Raw genomic sequence first — 26,910 nt, forward strand, 5'->3', positions numbered from 1 at the left:
GGTAACGGAGTTGATGGGTTACACTCCGGAGGATCTGCTGGGTCGTTCGGTCTACGACTTTTACCACGCCCTGGACTCGGACAGCGTCACCAAGAGCCACCACAACTGTAAGAACACACACACACACACACGCACACATATACACCCAGAGACATAAAATAAACATGAATCCACAGTGGTTACATGCTGTCATTAAGAGGCAAAAAATGCATTCAGAGATGCCTGTAAGCTAATTATTGTGAACTGTATCATTAAATATTAACAGAAACAAGTTAATTAATAAAGCCTGGATATGCAGGATGGCTAATGGTTGCTAGCTGTTGGCTACATGTCAGCAACCTCTACATCTACATCTGTTTTCTTTTACTTTCTCAAAGTAAAAAATGCAGGTTAGTCCTTAGAAAATATTCATCAAGTCTGAATATCATTTTGCCTTTTCATTTTTAGTGTCTACAAACATGTGTCCTATTGTAATGTCAATCAATCAATCGATCAAAAAAAAATCACATCTTTTAAAATCAAAAATCTAAATGTACATAGCGCATTTTGTACAGTGGAAGTAATTGTTTCACATAAAAAAAAACATAAGGATCAAGAGAAAAAAAACTAAAACAGAATAAAAACAATATAGATTCCATTAATAATAATAATAAAAAAACAGGCTAAAAACTTAAATGGCAAATGATTAAATTAAAAAAACAATTAAAAATCTGTTTAAAAAACGGATACATTGAGTAAAAACTCATTTAAAAAGATACTACTGAGTTTAGGGGCATAAATGGAAAAAGTTGCATCTCCAGTATTGTTATGAGTACGGCCTAAGGGCTCATGCAGGAATATATGGATTTAAAGTTTGGTTAAATAGCTTTATAAACCAATAAAAGGACCTTAAAATCGATTCTAAGTTGGTGATGTGGTCTCTCTTCTTTTTTCGGGGTTAAAAGCCTAGTTGCAACTTGTTAATTGATGCAGTAGGAAGACCTGTTAAAAGGGCACTGCAATAATCAAGTCTACATGTTATAAAAGCATCATGTGCTCATGTCTTAGTGTATATGTGTTAATGTGTGTTTCTCTCTGTATATGTTGCATATGTGTCTCTCCTCTGTGTGTGTGTGTGTGTGTGTGTGTGTGTGTGTGTGTACAGAGCAGGGGCACAGTATTAAGATGTCTTTTATTAAATTAAGCGTAGCCACTGATGGCCTGATGAGGTTTGCACATCTGCTGCCACAAACACAAACACTGTGGACAGGGGACCAGGTGGCCTCTATTACATTCTAATGACACTGTGTTTGTGTGTGTTAACCAGGCTCTGAAGTGTCATGGCTTTTCTCTCCGTTGACAGTACTATATCATTAGAAGCTCTGAACAACAGTGACAGCACAGAAAGTGGTAATTTAGTTCCTTTAAAGCCCCCCCCCCCCCGCAACATATTGGCTCTGTGTGTGTGTTTGTGTGTGTGTGTGTGTGTGTGTGTGCGCACTGTAAAAACATCAAGTACAATTTTAAATACATTTTTAAAATATTGAGGCCAATATAACTTCTGACTTTTAGAACCAAAACCAGTTTTCTACAAAAAAACATTTTCATTTCACAAAATAAGCTCAATTTTCTGAAATGTATCTTTCACTTTATCTTAAATCAAACAGCTATACAGCACTTTAAAGGGGACATATCATCCTTTATGTGATTTTCTGTATTTGTATACTGTTATAATGTCGGTTGTCTATGTTAAACATGGTCAAACTTCCAAAACCTGAGGTGAACGTATGTAAAATGGTCCCCTGTGAGTCAAACTCTGACTCTGAACCATGGATGTATCATAAAAGCTGGATACTGGACTAAAAATGGCACCCATTCAGTTGCCCGGTGCATACACCAAAAACAGTTTCTAGCTTCCAGGTTTGCTTCCGCGTTGTACGGCCCACTGAATACACGCAGTAGTGTTTCCCCCGCTGGCCCCGCCATAGACTTTACATTGTGATGACGTCACGCTTCTAAATCGCTTTTCTCAACTTGAGGAAAGTTTTACAAACATAAAACCTCCATGGGATCAAAAATTCATAACAGAAAGAGTCATAATTGACGTTGTTTGCAGTTCGAGGTGTTCTGTCCTTACAATGGTGGTCTATGGGCAAAATCCTTTTTGGGCCTTTTTCGCTGCAATACCGCTACTGGCCACTGGGAAAAATTAGCTGCGAGGCTGAGCGGCGGCACCCTATCCAGCTCTTATTATACATCCATCCTCTGAACGCTCTGTTTCCAAAGTTACCTCCACTTCCTCCTCATGATGACATCATAATGTTCGCACATGCCCACAAATGGCCGTCCGTTTCACAGCTTACGTTGATGAGGTTGTTCCACGGATTGTTCATGTTCTCCACTCGCATATTTTGGATCGTATTCAGGCTGGAACATGTATGAATGAATGTATATCACTCAAAAGTTATTGATTATGTATTGATTAAGAGGTGATACTGGCTTGTTACCAACTCGTCATCGTAAGAAGTCATATATTGCAGATTTGGACTTTAAGTCTTTTTTTTTTTTATGAAACATTTTGTTCCAGGAGTTTTTGGAAATTCTGAGTGTCTGTATCTTAAGATTCAGAAACTATGATGAAAGAGAATCATCTTATCTTCAGCGTCTATGTTTCCTGTGGATTTTGTGCTCGGTGTGTGTGTGTGTGTGTGTATACGCTTCTTTTCCTCTGGTCTTCATCGTCTTTAGTTGGCTGAAATCTGCTGAGATAAAAACAGCTCTCTATGCCTCTCTATGTATCACACACACACACACACACACGGATGACCCGCTCTCACGGCCAATGTGACCAGCCTGTCGATCAGCACATGCTAACAGTGTTCTCTGCTACATGTAATGTTGCCCTGAGGTTCCTCCACACACCCACACACACACACACACACACACACACACACACACACAGTCACTGGCCTTATGTGCACTCTCTGACCACAGCCCTGCTTCTTTCCCACGCCAGTGCTGAACTTTGGACCGTAGCCAGCACATCCACTCCTCAGCTCAAAGTCAAACATCCCACTTTCTCCTGCTAACCGATGTTTGGTGGATTCCACAGCCTCACACTGAAGTAAATATGTGGAAATGTAATGAATCGATCCAATAACTTCAATTTTACAAAAAAAAAATATATAAATCAGACACACACAAAATCCAGGAAATGCAGCTGGTCTGAGCTTTGAGTGCAGTGTCTGTTTTATATATGTTGCAAGATTAAAAGCTGAATAGTATCTCTGTTATTAACTGGATGAAAAAGAAGAGCTGAAATACTTTGTGTTTTCTCGTGTGGGTTAGTTTCTTCATGAGAAGATTAATTTGTTTCTATTAATGTACTGGACAATAAAATGTGAGCGTCTCATAATTTTACCCAAAAATAATTTAGTTTTTTTGCATTTAAATAAACACAACTTCCATTAGTCACTGATTAACCCTCGGGTCACAGATGTTTGCACTCGAGAGCTGTAAAAACACCCAAAAGATCTTTTTCTTATAACTTCTCCTAAAATGACTCGGAATACACAAAAACTTTCTCAATGTAAGAGCCAAAAAAACATTTCCATACATGAGGGGTTTTCAAACTTGATCTAAATTTATTCAGAAATTCAAAAATCACCTTTTTTAAAATTATCATTTTTCACACCCAATAAAATTCCTTAAAATCATGATGGCTGCCATGTTCTCCTGTAGGATCCTACTATAATATATATCATGCATGTTTTTTTCTCCATAAACAAATAATGTAAAATTTAAAGATTAAACTCTCTGCTCTCTGAAACATTCATTAAGGATTAATCATCCATTTATTAATGACTGATGAGGTGTTTATGAATGCAAAAATACATTTGTGGTGCAAAATTATGTATATTATCTAATGATGAAGGGTTAGAATATGAACAACATGTTATCCAAACCTAACAGGAGCTGTAGATCTTGAGTTTTTGTTTCAGCTGAATGACGATACGATTGACATTATTCAAAGGTGTTTTGAAGATGGTTTCATGAGACTAAGTGGGTTGTAAAATGATCTCCACCTGTAGAGAAACATGCAATCTTCAACTGACTTGAAATTATGACATTTTTTACCCAACAGTAACAATTTGAAAACACAGTAAAGAGAGACGGAAGATTAATGTCCCAACTCTACAACCAATCCTGTCTTCTTTATTTCAAATCACATTTACTGATGCATCTATAGCTGCTAATGATTATTTTCATTGTCAATTAACGTGCTGATTATTTTCTCTATCAATCAATTAATCATTTTGTCTGTAAAATGTCCAAAAATAATGAAAAATGCTTGTTCTAATTTCTGATTTTATCTGATCAACAACCACAAGCTTAAAATCCTCATATTTGAGACCTGAAAAAAAATGACTGAAGTAATTTTTCAATTATCAAACTAGTTGCTGATTTTCTGTTGATAGACTTATTGATTAATCGACTAATCGTTGCAGCTCTAGATGCATCATGAGAAATAGAGAATTTCTGCTACAACTTTTACAGTGGATCATGTGTAAACCATACAAGCAAATGTCTCTGATGTCTGAGCTTGTACCTATGATAACCTGAGTGTGATCATGGACAGGAGGCTCATTTTAAACTTCAGTCACCTCGGTGTCACCTACAGTAATACAACATACTGACAGCTCTTTCCTCCTTCTGTTTGTCTCTCTCTGCAGTGTGTACCAAGGGTCAGGCGGTGAGCGGTCAGTATCGCATGCTGGCTAAGAACGGAGGCTTCGTCTGGGTAGAAACCCAGGGAACTGTTATTTACAACAGCCGCAACTCTCAGCCCCAGTGCATCGTGTGCATAAACTATGTCCTCAGGTAAGCACAGCAGTCCCAGTGAGTACATCTACAGCTACAAGCAGGAGAAAAGATGGATGAAAACAAAACAACAAACACACAAAACCCAAACTCTGCCTCTCCTTCTCCAATCCTGCAGCGACATCGAAGAGAAGTCGATGATTTTGTCCTTGGAGCAGACGGAGTCCCTCTTCAAGCCGCACCACATGAGCAGCTTCTTCACCGCTGGAGGAGCAGGTGTGACCGGAGACCCGGGAGAGACCCTCTTCACCAAACTCAAAGAGGAACCGGAGGACCTCGCCCAGCTGGCTCCGACACCCGGAGACACAATCATCACCCTCGACTTCGGTCTGCACTGGCTTCTGCCAACTTAAGTGTATTTTTGGGAGTCTTTAAGTGAGAGATAATGTACGTTGACGTGTCCTGATGAATCCTTTCAATACTGGGACACTTTGGGGTGCATTATCATCTTAAACAAAGGTTTAAAATTAGCAAAGGAGCAAAAAAAAAAGAGTTTGTGTGTAAATCATCATGTCTAATTTGTGAATCTTTCCCGCAGGTCGCCCTCATTTCGATGAGTCCCAGCAGCCAGCAGGATACAACCAAGTTTCTGCTGCCACCATGCCCCCTCCGGGACCTCCGGCCTGGGCCAGCGAAAGCCACAAGCCTGCCCCTCCGGCATCAGGCCAAACCCCTGCTCCAGTTCCAGGGGACATGGCAAACATGGCCGCCACGTTCACCGTACAGCAGAAACCGCCACCGGGCAGCGCCACTCCGAGTCTGAGCAGCTGCTCCACGGTGAGGACGAGAACAGGCCGATTGTTTAAAAATTGAAAGATGTAATTAGTTAATGAGCAAGTGACTGTTATAGTTGTGTCATAGTTTGTTCTTTCTGTGTTCATTGAGGCCTGGGGGGTTAAAGGTCACCAACAGTGGGCAGTGTGTGTGTGTGTGTGTGTGTGAGAATAGCGAGGGTGGATATTTGGCAGGAACAGGCTCTCTTAGCAGTGAATGGTGCCTTTGTCAAAACTCATCTCTCGCTCTTTGTTTTTGTTGTCTTTTTCTTACATGTTGTCCATTTTTCTCTGTCCATGTCATCTTGTCTCGCCCCCACATTCATTATTCACACTTCCTCTCTCCCTCCCACCTCTCCTCCGTCCTCCATCCATCCATCCATCCATCCATCCATCCCTACAGCCCAGCAGCCCAGGTGATTACTACAGCTCAGTGGAGAGTGACCTGAAGGTGGAGCTGACTGAGAAGCTGTTCGCTCTGGACACAGAGGGCGACGACAGCCCTGCAGACACTGAGGTGTGTACAAGTGGTACTTTAAAACAAAAAAAAAAGCAATATTCCACCAGCGTTTTTCCTCATCCAATGAATATTCTCATGTCTCAGTATTTCTACAACTTCACAAGCAGTAGATTATACAAACTGTTACTACAGCTCTGTAACACTTAGTAGTAATAAATAACTTACAAGATACACAACAGAGCTTTTTCTGGGAAAAAAAAAGTTTTACTGAACAGACAAAAACAAATCCCACATGGGCACTAAACTCAATTTTTATTTATTATCATTTCCTCTCAACCCAACTAAAAATGGGAGTATTCTTTGGTTATATATGAAACACAGCACACTCCATCTTTATTACTGTACATAAAATGGCAATAATTCAAATTGTATACACATTTCTCTAAACTAAGCTTGATATTTTATATATTTTTAACTGTAGGTTCTCCAGACACCTAACCTTAAAATAACCATGTCTTCTACAGATGGACTGAAGAATCTAAGAAGTTACAAACAACCTGTAACAGCTACTTAAGTGAGCAGAAAGTTCAATATATATATGTAATTATTAATAAACCCATGTTGTTTTCTCAGAGGGACTTGAGTGATTTGGACCTGGACACTTTGGCTCCTTACATCCCGATGGACGGAGAGGACTTCCAGCTGAATCCCATCATCACAGAGTCAGAGCCTCTGGATCTGGGTCCAACGGCATCCATGGGGAGCAACAGCAGCCTTCACAAATCACACCAGGCCAACCAGCAGAGCTTCAGTAACATCGCCAGCCTCTTCCAGCCCCTGTCCTCTCCTCCCCAGCCTCAAGGCCACTACCAGCCCCAGCCATCTGCATCCTGGGCTGCAGGAGAGAAGAGAGGCTCCGGCCAGGGAGCCCTGGAAACCAAGGCGGGGTCTTTCATGATGGGGCGCATGCAGAATCCCCCTTACCAGGCCCCGGCCAGAACCCCTCTGTCCTCTATGGGTGGCAGGCAGAATCTGCAGTGGCCTCCAGACCCTCTGTTAACCTACCAACAACAACCAAGAGCCACCAAGACCTACCTGATGGACACTTTCTCAGGAGAGGAGCGTCCCTCCTGCCAACAGAACATGCCACATGTCATGCAGAAACAGAGGTGATGTAAACCAAGACAGAAACAATAATAATAATGCACTAGAGACAGGTTTTCCAATGTTTTTAATACCTTTACAACAAACAGAAGCTTCTCAGATATTTACAGTATAAATGTAGCAATGAGTACATAACTACTGTATGAACGAAAATTACAATGCAAACTTCAGAGGAAGTATAAAAGAATAAAGTTTGAACAAGTAGTTATAAGTAAAGTTTATCCATCCTACCAATGAACAAACTCATTTTTTAATGTTTGCTTGTGTGTGTGTGTGTGTGTGTGTGTGTGCAGATCCATTGACAATTTTGTACAAGCGTACAGAGACATGAGTCCAGCCAGAGTGGCCGTGGGCAACAGCATCAAGCGCTCCTTCACCCAGATGTCTGTGGTGAGTTTCTCTGACAAACATTACATTTACCAACATGAACAACATGTTCACCTTTCAAAAAAGAAAGTTTCATACTTACAATATTCCTGAGAATCATTACAGTATTAAAAATAGAGCAAATTATCCAGAGTAACAGTCCAGTAGTGACAGATTCAAGACTAGAATTGTCTTTATATTTACTTTGTTTTATAATAAGCAGCTAATTAATGAAAAATCATGGAGGAAGTTGCTGCTTGGATTTGACAGTGATGGAAGTAAAGCAGGAGCTGTGGATGCATGAGCAGACTGAATACTGATCACCCGAAAGTTTAAAGCACATAGATATAATTTAAGTACAGAAAATTACAAGGCTTTACTATTGTGATTACATGATTTAAAACTTCCCCAGACCAGTCTTGGTCTTTAATCATGTAACCACATTAACATAGGCGTTTTATTTATATTTACTTTAATGAAGCAGCCTTGAAATTGTGGGTGTTTCTTGTGGACGAGCACCAAACATGTCATTGTGATTATCAGGGTGAGAGAGGCTCAGAAATCATGTGGAAGAGGATGAGGGGCGACAGTTGTGCCGTCATGGATCGCTCCCTCAGCACAGGATCACTGACAGGTAATGAGCTCCTCAGTTTGACGATTATTTAAACAATATCATCTCTCTCTCTCTCTCTCTCTCTCACCAGACAACTGTACCTGTAACCGTTCTTGCTTTCCTTTCTCAGAGTCAGGGATGGGGAGGATGATGCCAGGAGGCAGCATGTCTCTGTGTCTCAGCTCTCTGCAACAACACAGGAAGTCTCAGTATCCAGGAAACGGGTTAGGTGGTATGAATGAGAAAACCTTTCCCCAAAAGAGCTGCAACTACACAGACTATAGCACGATGCCTTATAACCACACCGGGGGTGAGCTGAACTGACTTTAATGTTTACATTTGAGTGTTTAACTGTCTAACGGTCTTTAACTTAATTAAGATAAATTAACTGTAGCACAAGAACTGTACTGTTTTCAGATTTATGTAGTAAAAACACTGCAAAAAATTCTCCTTAAGTCTTGATTTCTTTAAAGAAGGGAACACATCTGCCAGTGCAGATATTTCATGGCAGTTTCCAATGTAAACTTGTTTCAAGTTCTTTGAAATCAAGTTTTCTAATTCTTTACTTTCCAATTTCTAGAAATTTCTTGAAACAAGTTGATTTCTAATGGGAAAGGGGTCAAAATTCCTTATTTATCTGGCACTTGTTTGAAGAAAAAATGCTTTTTAGTTCTCACTTAAAGACAGAAATAACTTTTTTTTACTGATTGTGTTTCTCTTTGTGTGGTCTTCCAGGTATAGCTAGTCGTTTGCTGGGCCCTTCATTCGAGTCCTCCTGTCTGCCGGAGTTGACCCGTTATGACTGTGAGGTCAACGTGCCGCTGCAGGGCAACCTGCACCTCCTCCAGGGCTGTGACCTGCTGAGAGCCCTGGACCAGGCCTCCTAGAGCCCCAGATTCAACCTCACCGTAGACCCGGACTAACTCCCAGCCCTCAACCTCCACCTACAAGCCTTGACCTAGGCCTTTATCTTTACTTTTATACCTCTGGGCTTTCTGAAAGACCTGAGGCTAAGCTACCTATAGGGAATGGTATTCATAACCACATCCTGCCTTATTTAGCCAACCCCTTTGTAGTTCTGTACCTAAACAAGCCGAGATATCAGGGTCAAGCCACTTGTACCCCTTTTTCTCTCCCGAGCTGCAGAGTCACCCTAAAGTAACCCTGTTACCCTCACTATCAGTTCTGTGCTCAGAACACGTCTTTGGTATAAAATGGGTATTAGTGGCATGGGATTCAAACACACAACCTGCCTTAAAGCTCAGCTCTGCCCAAACATCTACAGCCATACTCCCGCCTACCCCGCTCTGTTTCCTGCTTTGACTTAGCCTGGTGGGAATCTATGGCTGAGCGACATACTGTAGGAGGCACAGGATTTAAACTCTTATCCAGATATGGACTCTATGCAGCGCAGTTCTTATCAGCTAACTCATGTAGTTCAGAGGTGAGGATATTATACTACCTACACACTAACAGAGACACTGTTCTTTCACTTAGTGTAACTGACCAGCAATTAGACCCAGCCCTCTCCTCTAATGCCAGTTCAAACTCCAAGCTTCAAGTCTAGAGTTGGGTATCGACAACCGGTTCTATATGTGGAACATTTATACATAAAATAGAACCAAGAAACATGCCTTCTGATTCTGCTTATTGATTCCCAAAGATCACTTGTCAGTCACTGTGCTTTTTTTTTGCCAGACTAGAACAAGCACTCAGAAGTGGGGCCAAACGTTTTCTTTTTATAACCTCTTATATAGGTTCCCAACCTTTTTTCACTTGTGGTTCCTTAAAATGAAGCAGTGTCAATGAACCCTGCTCATTGGTTCTATCCACAAGGGATAAAACTATCTAGTAAATATCAGGAGTAAAGCAAAAAAACCCAAATAATCATCTTAGAAACCTTAAAATTTCACTTCAACACTTAAAATGAAACAGGACAAGGATTTGATAAGAGTTGGAATCAATAAGCAGAGTTATAATAGGTAAAATGTGAGTGATACCCAACGACACAGACAGTTATAAATCTGCCTCTTCTTGCCTGGATCCTCCCGCCTGAGTCATTATAACTGTTGTGTTTAAATAACCTGTTAGTGCAGTTTTGTTCATTCAGGAGGAGTCTGCTTCTTTGCAGAAACTGGTTCACAGTAGCATTAGAACGGTCTGGGTCAACTTTAATGACATATGCATTATATTGATATTATAATTAGTCTATTTTCTGTTGAATGGAGACATTTTAGCTTTTATCAAATCTCCCCACGTTATTTAATCCAAATCGATGGGACACTTTACCATATCAATACCACCTTGTTTCTTCTTCCTCATTTTTTTTTTTTTTTTTATGTTCTTACTCTACCTACCAGTTTCTTCTATTTTGTGTCTCACACGGACACACTAGTAAACATATATTGCAATACATGTACTCTACTGTAAGCCTGATATTGTTAAGTTTTGATTTTCTTCTCTATAAAACCTGTCTTTGATTTTATCTATACGTGGTTCTCTCACACTCGCCTCTCAAGTCAAGTGAATGGCTTGTGTGACTACAGGGTTTTTCTTTTTTTTTCTCTTATTGTGCTATTATTTTGTTGAGCTAAAGCTTAGTATAGTAAGCATCAAAAGTAGCTTTATTTACCAAACTGATAGCTTGTACAAGGAGTCTGACTTCTACACACACTGTATGTGTTCATGTGATTAAATACACACTTCATGCAATACAGATAACCTGAAAAAACAGTGGCGTGCACCCAATTAGAATTTTTTAGGTTTCATTGTTGCCCTAAGGTCAAGTTAAAAGGATCATACCAGTGTGTTTGCATGTCTTAGCTCTTTCACTACAGATGGTGTTTACTTTACATTTTTTTGCATTTTGACCATTTTTGAACGAATTCTGTACAGTTTTAGAAACTTTCCCCGAAATTCCAGGCATCCACTGCCTTGAAAATGAATTAGAAGACTCTCTAAACTTGCTTGAGTTGTGTACTCAAAATTGCATGATTGAAAACACAGTATAACCCTGCACAGCTGTAGATACGCATCATCAAATGGTAACACCGGAAAGCAGCTATACATGAAAAAGTGGGGTGGCTTAGCTGACCTGTTCCATATATAACAAACATCCAATTTGTTTTAGAAATCTGAATGTATTTTTTTTCTACTCTTCATCTGCAGTATAATGGATCTTACCAATTTCTGTCTATTTGGTAGATTACAATCAAATTTCTGACACATTTTGCAGAATTGTTAGTTGTAATGTAAAGTATGTGAGATTTGTAGTAACGGGGCTATAACTCGCAGAGCCACTGGTATGCTAACTGGAGTATAGAAGGGGGTGAAGTGTTTTTAAGCCAATCACAGGGACACTAGGGGTGACCAGAAGGGCACTAGGAGGGATCAGAAGGGCACTCGAGCCATCCAGAAGGACAACTGGGCCAATTAGGGTGTCATTGAGGTGTATTTTGGCTCAACAGAGCCAAATAAAAAAAGAAAAGAGGTAATTTGAGCAGTTCAAGTTACCTCAAGTGACCCTTTGGTGTGTGATATTAGGGTAAAAATTAAGCTTTAAAGTGTCCCCTTAAGAAAAAAAAGGCCATTTCAGCTTTTTAGATCAAGAAGGGCACCTCCTGTGCACACCACTGCATAAACCAGACTGTGTAAGGTCAGATGACAGCAGAAACTGACTTACTTATTCAGACTATACATATGTACATAGCAGCAGCAGCCTTGTTTCAGCGCAGTACAGCATTCTGTATAGTGACTTCTTTATGATTAGGACAAGGCCAGTTTTTTCTTACAATTCACAATACAGAGTGGCTGCCACTATCAGAAAGCTTTGATACAGAATATCATTAGTCGTAGGGTCAGAATTTTAATTTTCAGAATAGAAAATGTAAATTTCACCCAAATTATGTCAGTAGTTTAGGTTAAATGGAATCACATTCTCACCTTTTATTTTTTCTGTTCTCTCCTTTGCTGTACTCTCAAAGTATTTTTTCTTAATCTCACTCTATTTTTTGAGGTAATTGTTCTTTGTGTGGTGACCACTTTTGAGTATGAACTGTAGAGCTTTGTACACATATACGTTACGTATTTAAAGACAGAACTAATGTTGAAGATAGTGTTTTTAGTGTTTATGTGTCCTGGTACTTTTGTCCTTATCTACCCCTGTAGATGCAGATGGATCAGATCCCTCGCAGTGCTGTTTCCTCTCGTGCTGTTTCTGTGTTTGTGGCATTTTTGTTCTTTTTTTTTTTTTTTTTTTTTTTCTGCAGAGTTTTATCCTAAAATATATTGAATCTGTTGGCTGGCCAGTACTGTTTTTGTTCTCGCTTTAAGAAGAAAAAAAACAAAAACAACAAAAAAATTTTAAAAAAATTAACAAGAAAAAAAGTTCAGATGAAAGATGAATATCAGTTTTCTAAGTTTCACTTTTCAGATATGTAGCATTTTGAACATTGTAAAAGGAGGTGAAGTTGCCATATAATTAATCACATTGTTTTCCAGTTGCATATATAAAGCAATGGTGCTTCATAGACCATGTATTTGTCATTTTAAGAACTTTTATTACATCTCTTGGATCCACTAACACTGTATTTTGATGTTATCTGTTTTATGTTATGCTGAGATTTTCTTTAAAGTTTATTTTAATCCATATAATGTGCCTTATCATGACGTAATGGGTGTCTCAACACATACGAAGTTCGCCCTTCAAGTGCACAGTTTGTTCCCTGCAACCTGTAGATGACTTCCTTCAATTGTAGGGGCTTTTAGTGAATTAAATCCTAACGTGACATTTTAAAAACTGTCTCTTAATGATGTTTTTAGTTAAACAGACAGAGACAGAAATTAATGTGAAAACACAAAAGCTTTGCCAATGTAGTAATTCTAGTTTTTTTTTTGCAGTAATTGGAAAATACCCCCCCCAAAAAATGGAGATACAATGTCACAGTTGGGATAATATTTACCATAAGTCCTCAGCTCCTTCATAGCCTCCTCTGATACATTCATTTAGATCCCAATAGAACTGCAGTTTAGTGAAGGAATATGCAGTAAAAAAGCCTGTTAGATTCAAGTAGATTCCCATTAGAGCCCATTTTAGAAACCCCCCCCCCTCCCCCCTGGTGATGACGAGTCAAAATTTTGCAAGGTTTTTTTTAAGGCTTTTAAAAAGGAAACGGATTCTCCAGCTCATCCAACAACCTGACAGTTTGTTTGTTGATGAAGCTGCTTGGTTTGTGGGTTTTTACGTTTAGTTGGAAAAAAAAAAAAAAAAGATTTGACTGGACTGAAGAAGTGCTCCTGGGGAGGGAATTCACGTGACAGAGTGAACAGTAGTGTCCGACACAAGGCATTTACCGTCACTCTGCAAGTGAAACAGAATTTGCCTGTTGTGAGTAACATTGCGTCGACGGCTCTACAGTTTAATTTAAACAAAGCGCAGATAACTTCCTTCAATTGTTTGATTTGACCACTGAAAGCTAAAGCTATTCAATTTGCCAGTATGTTGAAACCCTAAATTCTAAAAAGTTAGTTACACTTTAAACACTAGCATAATTGCTGAAGTACAGGAACGTCACAGCTTTACTATGTAGTCGATTAGAGCAACTAACACGATTATTTAGATGCTTAGAAAAGGTTTTAAACAATTCTGTTGTTGCATTAAATTGTCTGAACACACAGATAATCAAAATCTAAAATCTATGAAGAAGAAATCCGGGTTGTAAAAAAACTATTTTGAACAAATTTTCCAATATAATTATGCCTCATGGTGCTAAATAGGATTGGAGATGAACGTTATCCTGAGAGGGGCTGAGAGCGGAGAAACAGTCCGATTTGATTTGAGAAGAGAAAAGTGATTTCGAGTTGAGTGACACGTGAAGAGAGATACATCCTGCTCAGCCTGCCCACTGATGCATATCTCTCTCTCTACTCCTCCTCCTCCTCCACAGATCACTCGTCTGTTCCTCCTCTCACTCCCCCCCTCCCTCTTCCTTCACTTTCCTTTACGAAGATTGAAAACCCGGGTATTTTTTTTTAATTCTCTCCCGATATGTCAGCAATCACTTACTCAGATAGGAAGTTCCTCATTGTTCAAAAGAAAAAAAAGCCTTCAGATGGAGTTATCTCTGTTAGATTAAGTGTAGTAAGAAAAAACCTTATTTATCCTGTACTCTGATCAATCACAGAAACCAAAAAATTGTTTACATTGGGTTTCCAGAGAAGCACTTTACAGAATGTAAATTATTTTCATGACATATTTATGATGTAAAATAGAAAAAAAATCCCTGAAAAATCTAGAACTAAACTTATTTTCAGAGACAAAAAAAAAAAAAGGCTTTTAGAAATTACATTAAATGTCCTGAAACATGCACACGGAAGAAGAAGAAAAGGATTTCAGATGGACTTTTTAGATTTGAGCTATTGTAAATTGTGTTAATGTACGTGGAAAGAGTTGGCTGGATGGAAGTCGATTTAAAAAATAAAAATCTAGGAGGAGGAGCCCTGCCGCTTGTCTTTAAGCTAGCAAATGTTCCACTAGCCTCGGCTGTACAATAGTTTAAAATAAGATTTTAACACTGTCACTGGTGTTGGTAAAAAAAAAAACCCCAATGAGTTTGTTAGCGTTCAAGAACTACAGCTCAGATAATCTAATTGTTTTTTGAATATCAACATTGTTTTATCTTTGCTAAAATTAAGAAAATAAGAAAAGAACGTTTTCTATCCTGTGTTATGGACAGAAAACCACAAGATGAGTTGTCAGTTATTTAGAAAGACGGAATAAAATACAACAATTTCTGAGAAAAAAATCTATGCGAAGCTAGTGGAACAGATGCTAACCCCCCCCCCCCGCCCCCCGGCAGGGCTTCAACTCTCCATTTGAACCCTAGAAGGCTGATCACCAGTCCTAGAGCTTAACATACTGTGCTGCTTGAAGGGTTTCCCCCCAAAAAACGAAAGCAACAAAAAAAAAAAAAAAAAAAGTTTCAGGAGTTAATCCACTCATTCATTGCACTTCCTCTTTTAAAGAGAGTATCAGCTTTTTGTCTCGTGTCTTGACAGGGTTTATGTTTTTTTTTTTTCCTTATGGGATCCATGTTCAGCTACTTGTACTGTTTTTTTTTTTTGTCAATGTCATAACGTACAGTTATATTAGCTGATTCCGCATTTTATATGCTAAAAATTCATAATGATCTTATTATTATCATATTGTTATCATTGTTATTACTATATGGGGAATTTAACCCGATAAGAAGTTTGTGTTTCTGCACTGATATCTTATTATTAAAGCATACTGATCTTACCCTCCCTCACTGGCTCCATGTGTGGTTTATTGTCACTGTATGCAGTTTGCATGATGTTTTATGTTCTGATTTAAATTTTTAGCAATGGTTAATGAGTTTTGATGAAGGAAATAAATCAATTAGTGGCTTTCCTGGAAAACCTTCAGTCACTTTTGATGATTATCATGATATTTTTTAAAGATACCAAATTTTCATGCGTGAATCATAGCATGAACATCTGACACCAGCACATTTCTTCTATATACCAGGGCACAAACTTTTCAAAATAAATGTATTAAATAATGTATAATTCCTGGAAAACCTTCAGTCACTTCAGTATTTCAGGAAAGTTTAATGATTATCATGATAATACCATTTACCATCATATTTTTTAAGATACCAACATTTTCATGCGTGAATCACAGCATGAACATCTGATACCGGCACATTCCTTCTATATACCAGGGCACAAAATTTCTGTCAGTAGGTTTATTATTTTTCATCAACTTCATCTGATAGATGTTTATGGATTTCAAAATAAATGTATTAAATGATCATTTAGAAAGATCTGAAACTTATTCTGTGGCACTAATAATGATCTTTAAAGAGGATGGTGTCCATCTACTTCATAATCATTAAAATTAAAAGGTAAAGCAGGTCTCCGCATCTGACTGGAAAGAAAATGCTACAACAAGACGTTCATTTTCCTTCACTCTAAAACTTCCAGTTATTGAAACCCTTTTTGATGGGAGTCTGGTCTGTTTCCCCTTCTCCATGGAAAACATGTTTCAAAGCTTTAACTCCACCTTTGTTGTTGCACTTGATGCTTTTGTTTCAGATTGTGACGCACATCCACTGCTTGACTTGGACAGACAGACCAACAGATAGGCACAAATAAACCGAAACTGGCACAGAAAGACAGACAGACAGACTTAGTGTCTCCTTACCTCATGTCTGCTCACTCAGGTATTGGTGGTTTTGGGCCTCATGTGAAGGTGACCTACAGAAGTAAACAAAAACAGAGGCATTTGTGTTTTATTAGGCTTTTTTTTTTCAAATCTCAGGTTGGTGTAGATAATCATCATCATTACAGGAGGCCACTACTGAGCACTCTAACACATACGCACATAAAAAAAACCCCCCTAAAACAGCACACACATACAGCCGACTGATCAAATTTCTGAGTAACTTCAGTTAAAAGTAGCTGAAACTACAGCTGAGGGGCGGCTGACTGCCTGCATGAAAATATAATCTGAACCTGAGGAGGGGAAACAAGTCGTCAGTCGTGTTGAAGTATGTTGAAGAGTGAGAATGGAGAATATGATACTGTAAACTCTGGGTTTGTTTTGCTTTGTGTCAGCCTGTGGTTTTTTGCATGCGTAAGTAGGAGAGGAAAAACCACTTAAGAACTAAGGATGATGGTTACAAAGACGGATGATGGCTGGACTGGTGTTTCAAGGCTCTGATGTACTGCTATGCCAAAGTAACAACATGTATATATATCAATTCCAGCATGCAGACTGCTCCATTTGAGATTGTGATATTTATGGACAGTTATAATATAAAAGCACTAAGCTGGAAAATTATTTGGAAACTTTTATGTTTATGTAGAATCTTGTGGAAGTGGTAACACAATGAGCATAAGAGCTGTATCCTTTCAACACTTTCTCGACACGTTTGAACAACTATCAAACACAAATGTTCAGTGTGCTGCTGCTGGTCAGGAGAGGATTGTACACCTGAACCTCACCTCCTTTCAGGAGCCAACCAATTACCAGAGGCTCCTTAGGTCAACAGGTTTATACAGTGAGGCCACTGTGTGTGATTAACCCTGACTAAGCTGTTTGTCAGCCAAATTACAGAAATACATAACAAGAAACACACAATACTGTGTGTGTGTGTGTGTGTTTATGTGTGCGTGCGTTTTTCCTTCCTCTGCAGGAAGACAGGAACCCAAACTTATTGAGCAGAAAAAAAAAAAAACATGCACGCGGGAAGTTCTGATAGAAACAGGTAAACAGCAACAACAAGCACGCACACACACACGTCTCACATCCAGAGGCCCCTTTGTTCCAGCTGATTGAGAGCCTTTTGTCTCCTTCAGGTGGGGAGTCAGGAAAACGAGGTGGAGGTAAAATGGGAGGAACCGGCGACTCAGGCCGACCGGTTTCCTCTCGTTTCAGGTTTTCAAGGCGTCTAGTGTGCCGACCTCTGAATTGCAAACATCATGAGGCAACATCATACTCCTCAGTAGATAAAATGTGTTACACAAGATTGCACCTCTTGATCCTTTGTACAGTTGGTTTAATTAAAAGACATCATCTTATAATTTAATCTCATAATTTATAATATGGACATTATCAGTCTATGATTAATCATCCAACATAATGGCAACAACTTCTTCGTCCACACACAAACACAAACTTCAGTTTCGGCTGCATGCAGGAACATTGTGTAAAACTGGCAGCAACATTTGACTAATGAGAATCACTATTCAAAGACACATTGTCTCATGGACTCTACATAATTAGTCTAATTAGTGCATCTCATTATACTGTGCTTGTCCTAACACAGTTACAACAGTTGCAGGGGCTTTTTTTTTTATTTTTAGAAGTTGTCCTAAATGGAGAATATCTGATGTATTTTTGTATTTCTTAATGCAAGTATTTACACTAACAGTAATGGCTCAGGTTAGGGATATCAATGATCTTTCAATCAGTTTAGATAATCTGTTAATCAATGATATATTAGCTAGTTAGCTGGCTCAAGCTAGTTAACTCCCCAGACTAAGTAACCAGTCTGCACATGTCAGTTTTCCATCCAAATGTAGCATGTAGGGGAGAATGGGGTAACATGAGCCACTTTTTACTGATTTTACTGCAAAATGAAAGTTTTTTTGTTTCAAATAATAGTTAATATATATACCTCAGGTTGTTGTGTACCCATGGAAATTAAAACAAGTTATCTAATTATTACGGTCTTAGAACAATGAGCCATCAAAAAAAGTTAGTCCAATGGCACAACTTACCCCAAGGTAGGGGTAAAATGAGCATGGGGATGGGGTAAATTGAGCGCTCTGTGAGTAAATAGTGTTACCATTAAATACTGATATAAAAATTACACAAAAACAAACAAATTTGAGATCATTTTGAACTTAATTAATGCCATTAATTAAGGGGGCATTTTGCTGGCATGGTTTGGGTCCACTTGTCCCCTTAGAGGGAAGGGTCACTGCAAATCAATACAGTTGTTGTGAGTGATCACCTTTATCCTGTGATCAAACATTTCTACCTTGATGGGATTTGTTTCTTCCAGGATGACTGTAGTGGAAATTTAAGATGAATTCACGGAGAGCAAGTTGTCTTTCAGAGTTTTATTGCAATATCCAGAATACATATTTGCAAGTCCAGATCTTCCAGTTTGCTAGGCTAGTTCAGTGTTGGTACTTTCATATACAGCCACATGCATCACAATCATCCCATATTCATCACCCTAACAGTTATTTTTAATGAATTCACAGTATCTCTAGGGAGTTTCTTTCGGTCTCTGCTGAGAATTAAGAATTGAAGGCCAAATCCTTTATCTTCTCCTTTATCTTTATCTTCTTAAAACTCTTTCTGCCATTGCAAAAAATGTTGTGTATTTTTTTTTTTGATTGTTCACATGTCCAATAAAGAAATTGCTTGAAAATTGCATCTCTAGCTCAACTGCTGCAGTGACAAACGTGGCTAAAGTTTGATCCAGGATGTTGTGAGTTTGATGTCATCTTTCTAGTCAGTCTGTTACACTCCTGCCCCGCTCAGTTTACCCATCAACTGTAAATGCTGATAGTGGAAGCCTCAAGAAGCAACTACATCTCAGCAATGAAGCAGTAAGCCATGCAAGCTAATTTCTGCACCATGCGACCCATAAAACCTCTGCTGTGCGACTACTGAGAAATACCATCCAGCCAGCTGAGGACAAGAACAGAAAAAAAAAAATACTGTGTCACACTGTGAGCTAACCAGTCACTTCTCTGTCCAACATTATGCCTTGCAGTCCACTCATATGTCTGCCTGCCCTTTGGGATCTCTGCATGTTTTGCGACATTTGTCCAATACGCTGATCCAGGGACAGTTTGTTTGTGTTCTGGTCCAATCCCAAGACACTAAGATTCTCCAACTGGGACTGACTCCCCCGACGCAGCTCAAATCTCATTGTAAACAAACATCCAACTTCCCATGTTAGAATCTGAGACTCTTCATGTTTGGATTTGAATATATGAGATAAAAAAAGAGATATTTTGTATATTCTTAGTATACAGTATGCTGTTTTTTTTAGCTGATTGGTATAATGGGCGTATGGCATGATGGGTGTAAGGTCAAGATGGCAGTCAGAGATTTCTTGTCACAGAATTAAATATTTCTCTCAGAGATGCTAAAAGTAGACAAGAACTATTTTCCAACCATCCGTCCAACACTGTGTTCCACAGGAAGATATACATGATCCCCAGAAGAAAAATCCTAATGATTTTGGTGACCCCTGACCTTTCCTGTAGCGCTACAACAAGCCAACTTTCCACTGGCACACATGAAATGTCAAAATGTAGTGGCTAGATTGAAATTTATTGAGCACAGTTATACTGCCCAGAGGATATTCAAAAGAAAAATGTGAATTCTCCAGTAAAGAGACTGTTCAGCCAAGGAAAAACGACACAAAAAGGTCGTAATGTCAGTCGCCCAAAAATGACCTACAGTTATGTTTGAGTGACAAATTCCATCTAACAGCCGTAGTAATTATGACCCAGAGCAGTGGCGCAGTTCAGATGATGTTTATATATAAGTTGGCAAATTTCCTTATTCACAGCAAACAGTGGACTTTGCCACAGGAGACCGCTGTTCATTTCCTATTTCCAACCACGAGTTGGGACAGTTTTTTAAAAACCATAACTATGATCATCTGCGAACTGTAACCCTGTGGTTATTACTGTAGCCATGACAACGGAAGTTGCCTAATTTTAAGTTGTAACTTTAACCCACACCACAAGTGTCTCTAACCTTAACAAAGTGATCATTTTAACCCCAACTCAGACCTTAACCACAGCATTTTCACATTATAAAACATAATTTTTAACACTGATGTGTAACGGTTTTGGAAAGCACAAACAAATGATGTTCTCCTGCCGATTACTGCCGATAGGGGGCACCGGATTAGAAAACACTCTGTGTGTGTCTATGTGTCATTCTGGAGTCACAAGGTCAACGATGTATTTGGTAATTTAATCTGAAGGACTTGTTGATATCAGTGAGAAAAGACTAAATATTAAAACATGTCTCTGTATGACACAAAATGACCATAAAGTTGAATTAACACCTCTCTAAAACAGCGTCAACAAAAGCTGAACATTATAACCCTCATGAAGGCAGAACTTGCTTCGGGGCTACAGTCATTTCTACCAGGTGACAGAAAAGATTGGAAACCAAGCAGCACAACAACAGGGGTTCAACAAGGCTAATATCTGGGGCCCCTTCCTCTTTTTCCCCCTCTTCTACCTCTTCACAAGGATGCTCTGTTCGGTCACAGACTCATGTAGCCAAATAGTAACGACGAAAAGTGGATGGAAACTTAACATTTACATAATTGTGAATACCACATCAATAGATCATTAATATCAACTCTTTTGTTGAACACAGTAAACAACCCTAATATAAAATGTCCTAATCTGTCTAATGCAGGAATTATACTTGTGGAAATTCTTTTAAAAGTTGATTCAGCTGGTTGACCTGTTGCACTAATATCGTCTTGCATTCAGTAATGTTACGTCTCTGCTGGTACTTAACTTACCCCATTCTTAAAAAAGAATGAATACCCAAAGAATAAAGTAACTGATTAATTCAGATACAATCCTACTGACAATTAGACAAGAAACAAACTACAAGAGATGCAGGCTTGCATGTTGACATTTAAGCTTAAAGTAGACATATCATGCACATTTCCAAATCTATATTTTTATTGTGTGGCTCTACTGGAATATCTTTGCATAATTTACAGTTCAAAAAAACTCAGTTCAGCCTCTGTTTGAAATAGACTGTTTTAGCTCTTGTCTCTATAAAGCCAGTGCATGTGAATGTGACATCAACTTTCAGTCATCAATCTTTTTCTCTTGGTAGGAATAAGTGTTAAACTCATCAGTCAACCATCTAAATGTTCTTCCAGACGTTACAGTATTAGCACAGAACTGGAAATAAAGAATAAAACCGCCATGTGAATGTCTCCTAAAGGATACCTGTACACATTTCACAGTCATGCATGTTCCATCTTTGGTTGTTTCTCCAACCCGAGGAAACAGGAATTCACAAGAACATCACCAGACGTTTATGAGTCAGTCAACAAAATCTGAGATGTGGGCGACATCAGAACCAGGCTACTCTGGCCCTGCTGTTATAGAACATCACAATGGTATCTTACATCACATAAGTATTAACAAACCGATTGTCTTGTGTATGTTTTCGGTCTTTGTTTTTTGGTGGGAATTCAGTCAGAAATACAATGCTTGGCCAAATCGAGCCACTCCAGCCCCAGAATTGTGTTTTCAGTAATTGTTCTGAACTGGGAAGCAGAAAGACAAAGAGCTTATGCAATCATTACTCCCTGTTTCTTGACCCCTTTTGAGCCCAGTTTGACTTTAATCAGGAAAACAGACAAAAATAAGCCTTTTGATGGGACGAGGTGGAGAGAAGGTCAGCGATTTTTCCACTATCAATAAATAGAAAGACACATAAGGAGCGGATAGGACATCCTTCACATAGAGTAAATACGATACAAATTATTTCCAAATAATTCAATTACTGGTCAGGATGTTCAGACACAGAGGCAAAAAGTTTATTTTTTCTGTTCCTGCTCCTCAGTTATGCAAGCGCTGAATAAGCGCGGGAGAGCAATGGTCTGAGTTCTGGTTTACAAACTATAAAGACAAGACTTGATACGCACAATATAATACATATTTATGTCACTTTTCTATCGCAATCTGTAGAAGTTCTACATAACGTTTGTGTCCCACAAACAACAACATAATACTCCTCCTCTTCTAATACAACTTTTTCATTGTTCTAGTATGTTTAATCCTCTTTAGGGTTTATTTTTATTCCTTTTTTAATTTATAGTTTTCATTATTTCAGATTTATCTGAAAATATGTTTGAATTTGACTCTTGCCATCACTCTCTACTCCCTACTTTAGCAGTGAGTTGTGGTTGACATTTTTATCTATAAGTACAGTAAGATGCAATTAGAATACATTTTGACTTATTGATCCCATTTCATTTCTGATAAGTTGACATCTCGAACTCTACACATCTGGTGCATCCCAAATAAGGCAGTTTGAATGTTGTATGTTCTCATATCATGTGCTAGTGTTTATTATGGATAAACAAATACATCTGACATGTAACTCAAACTCTTTAGTTATCCGTTATAAAAATGTAGAGAAAACAAAATATTAAAAACACAAAAATGTGTTCTTAGCAGATAAACAAGTAAAAACCGAATATGTGAATATGAGCCGAGCGAATGGGGAGCAAATCTGATAAAACTGCTGTTTAACACACATTGATGCTGGAAAATAGGACGAGTTGACATCCATCAAGAATAGAGCTGCAACGATTCAACGATTAATTGATTGACAGAATATTGATTTGCAACTATTTTGAAAGCTGAATTATTATTCTGGTCTTTTTTTTTTTTTTTAGCAAAAATGTCAAACATTTGATGGTTGCAGCTTCACTGATAGACAGAAAATTAAAGCTATTTTCAATATTCATTCATTGTTATCGTCACTTTTCAAGCAAAAATGCCAAACATTTGCTGGTTCCAGCATCTCAAATATAAGGATTTGATGTTTTTCTTTCTCATTTATGATAATAACCTGAATATCTTTGGGTTTTGGGCTGCTGGTGGAATAAAACAAGACATCTGAATACATCTCACTGGGTTGTGGGAAACTATAATGAGCATTTTGATATTTTATTGACCAAACAACAATCAAATAATTGAGAAAAGACCTATGATTGATTCAAACATTATAGTAAATAGTTATTATCTGACTTTGCAGGTTTACTTTTGCCTTTAATATATCCTGTTTTGGTCTGAATGTCCTTTATTATTCTTTTTTCCTCTATGTTTCATCTTATTTTTCACAACCATCAACTAAAAGCTTCTCAAATCTTAATCTCCGCATCTGCATATGATCAGAGATTGATGTAGGATTAAGTATGAGAAATCAGTGAAGAACAGTTTGATGGCCTCTATGGGGATAAGCTGGACTTTCTTACTTTTCTGCCTTATGTTCAGATGTATTGAAAGTAAAAGACAACTGAAATCATTCTGCTGTTGTTTCCTCTTCATGTTCTCTCTGTACCAAACTAATGTTCGAGCAGATTAACCTCATCAGATTCGCCTCACACCAGGCGGGCTACATTTTCTGATCTCTGAGGAACCTTTTGACCTTGTGTCTGTCTGCCTTTCTAACCTCTCGGCGACCTTGAGAGCACTTCCTGTGTGGAGGAACACACACAGACAGATGGCAGAGATGCCGTTTCATCCTTCAATGTGTGTGTGTGTGTGTGTGTGTGTGTGTGTGTGTGTGTGTGTGTGTGTATGTGTGTTTAAGTGAAAGCCACAGACAGAGCAGGCTGTATAGCTTCCGGAGGGTAAACATCAGCTTTCTCATGAGAACATTTCTCAGACCTCTTCTCTCTCTCTCTCTCTCTCTCTCTCTCTCTCTCTCTCTCTCTCTATGTATGTGTGTGTGTAAAACAGAGATCATCACTGTTGACCTCTGAGCAGGCAGCAGCATATGTGTTTTTATTTACAGTACAAGGCTTTTCTATTAAATTTACCCATATATTAAATATGCTCACTTAAGTTAAGTTAATTACATGAGACACTGACTACGTATCTCCAAAAATCCCAAAACTCCACTTTATTTATCTAATAATTCTAGTTGCACTTTGTACATTTACATTTTTCATCCAAAACTTATTAGTTTTAAGATGTGATAGGTTGCACTACCCAACAATAAAGTAAAGTAATTTTATCTCTACCAGCTTCAACATAAAAATTATACTTACACACTATTGCTACATAATAATAAAATAACCCTGAAAGAGACTATTTTTCAGAATGATTAACTTATTTTGATACCTATGCAAGTGCAATGTTTTTTTTTTAATGTACTTTTACTTAAGCATAATGTTGGATGTAGGAAAAAAATCATCCCAACTCTTTGCTACTGTTTCTGCTAAATGCTTTGGGTCATTTTGTCTTTTTCGGGTGAGGCTACATCACCATCTAGTGGACAAAAACACCTACTGCAGTAGTGCTCACTTGCCGTGCTTGAGCATAATATCACTCTGTGGCCTCCAGCATGTCATCTCTGATGAATGAGTCCTGTAATGATGAAAATGTCTTAATATTTGCCGTTCAACATCAGAAACAAAAACGCTTTGACACCAGCTTTATGTGACTTTGGGTTATTGCAATACATGAACAACTGCATCATTTTTGGTTTTTCTGCTCAAAGTCAGCTGCCATTCTCAGGAGTTTGTCATCGATGCAAACAGTTGGAGAGGAATTTGTTAGCGATTAAGACCTAATGACTATATATCATGCACTGAAGATAGTTTAGAGGTTCAGTTTGTTGTGTCCCTGCACATGTGGGTGTTAAAGGAAATGAACAAGAGTAGAAAAACGGCCGTGAAGCAAGTAAACCTCAACTCAGAGCAGCTGTGATTCACATATTGTATAGTAAAAGATATGAGGTCACAAAGGGAGATGTTATTACAAAATCCAGAAATCTGTTCATGTGAATCAGTTGTCAGAGGATGTCAGACTCGGAGAGAGGAGGTGATATATTCATGTCTCAGACTCGGCATGCAGGTCTTAATTCTACGCCATAACTGTGAGGAGACCAGATCTTTGTTAATATAATACAATAATATTGTGGAAGATGTTGAAGATGTAGCGATGCACTGTAATAAATGAAAGTCAGAGAGGGAGATATTAAAAGGTAATGTTCAAGATGGTGAGAAGCATTTAAAAAGACGTGAAGGGAGATCAGAAGAGTTTTATCTGCAGAGCTGCAAAGATTAGTTGACTAATCGATTACTTGAATAATCAATTAAAAGTTTTTGTCATTTTTCAAGCAAAAATGCCAAAAATTCACCAGTTATATTTTCTCAAATGTGAAGATTTTAAGGCTGCAACTAAAGATTATTTTCATTATTGAATAAACTGAAAATTATTTTTTCAATTAAAATCAATTAATCGTTTTATCTATAAAATGTCAGTAGAGAAAAATGCTCATTACACTTTCCCACAGTTCAAGGTGACGTACTCAAATTTCTTGTTTAGTCCCAAACCAAAAGATATTCAATTCACTATGATGTATGAGAAAGAAAACCATCCATTTGTACTTTTAAAAAAGATCATTCGATTATTAAAATAGCTGCCTATTAATTTTCTGTCTCACTAATCGATTCATCATCGCAGCCTTAATTATCTGATTAGTAATGTTTAGCTTTTCACCCTCACGACGTCCTGAATCTAGACTCTGACGCAGTAGGTGACAGCAGGTGGCGTATGAACACAATAAACACAAAGAAGAAGAATATAACGTTGGGCTGCTGAAACATGAGGATGCCGCTATTTGTAAATGCAGCTTTGACTCACCTGTTGCTTCAGGACTGACTCTGTATCATCCGTATTTTCCTGTTGGTGGTCGTCTTCCCTCTTCTGACTTTAAAGTCCTCTCTCTTCTTGATATCGGCGCTCCAGGTTTTATTTCACGGATGAAAAAAACAAAAACAAAATCAACACAACACAGAATGGCAGAGCTCCAAAAAACAATTCATCAAATCCGTCCTTCATAGACCGACTAAGACACACCTGAACATTCCCACCGTCGCTGTCACATCTCTCCCAGGTGTGTCTCATTAGTGACGTCACTGCTGACTGCTCCAATCCCCTCCCGCACACTCCTTAATCTACCAAAACTAAAGACTTTTCAAAAGAAGTCTGCTTTTACCAGTTGTCTTGTTAATATAAAAAAGAGTATAAATATAGGCGTAAAACTATATTAAGTTTTTATTTACTTACCTATCCTTTTTGTTTTTCTGATTTTCTGAAGTTTAACATTTGACCCTGATTTGTGATCCAGTAATCTGAACTTTGATATTTGTGTCAGAGGGTAAATGGCATTAGATTAGAGTGTAGATGTATGTGAAACAACAAAAGTAGGTGACCTGATGGCCTAATGGATAAGGTATTGTTCACTGGAGCTGAGGGTTGAAAGTTCAAGCCCTTGGATTGTAAAGATAAAATAAGATGTAGAGTCTGGTTTAGCAATTAAAATTCTTTCCTTT

At 38.3% G+C, this 26,910-nt stretch overlaps 1 protein-coding gene and 1 long non-coding RNA gene across 5 annotated transcripts in view; one reads left to right on the top strand and one right to left on the bottom strand.

Annotated features, from left to right (window-relative positions):
- The window catches only part of epas1b (endothelial PAS domain protein 1b), a 61,222-nt gene extending 45,684 nt beyond the window's left edge, over positions 1-15,538 (top strand). The window contains exons 7-16 of the mRNA XM_044372793.1: positions 1-107; positions 4,713-4,860; positions 4,979-5,187; positions 5,399-5,637; positions 6,037-6,150; positions 6,727-7,262; positions 7,551-7,647; positions 8,167-8,257; positions 8,367-8,546; positions 8,972-15,538. Of these exons, the coding sequence (XP_044228728.1) occupies positions 1-107; positions 4,713-4,860; positions 4,979-5,187; positions 5,399-5,637; positions 6,037-6,150; positions 6,727-7,262; positions 7,551-7,647; positions 8,167-8,257; positions 8,367-8,546; positions 8,972-9,123 (1,873 nt within the window). The 3' untranslated portion in view covers positions 9,124-15,538. The remainder of the gene's footprint in view (positions 108-4,712; positions 4,861-4,978; positions 5,188-5,398; positions 5,638-6,036; positions 6,151-6,726; positions 7,263-7,550; positions 7,648-8,166; positions 8,258-8,366; positions 8,547-8,971) is intronic.
- LOC122996963 lies at positions 18-26,494 on the bottom strand. 4 transcript variants are annotated; one of them, XR_006407123.1, is made up of 5 exons: positions 26,219-26,494; positions 24,875-24,937; positions 16,461-16,513; positions 8,338-8,422; positions 24-105 (listed from the first exon to the last, which is right to left on the bottom strand). It is a non-coding gene; the product is annotated as an uncharacterized LOC122996963 (long non-coding RNA). The 4 variants fall into 4 exon arrangements; XR_006407121.1 differs by having other exon boundaries at positions 24,860-24,937; XR_006407122.1 differs by lacking the exon at positions 24,875-24,937 and having other exon boundaries at positions 18-105; positions 8,325-8,422; positions 26,219-26,491.
- Between the last annotated feature and the right edge of the window lie 416 nt (positions 26,495-26,910).

The sequence above is a fragment of the Thunnus albacares genome, chromosome 14 (assembly GCF_914725855.1).
Source record: "Thunnus albacares chromosome 14, fThuAlb1.1, whole genome shotgun sequence".
NCBI classification, from domain to species: Eukaryota; Metazoa; Chordata; class Actinopteri; order Scombriformes; family Scombridae; genus Thunnus; species Thunnus albacares.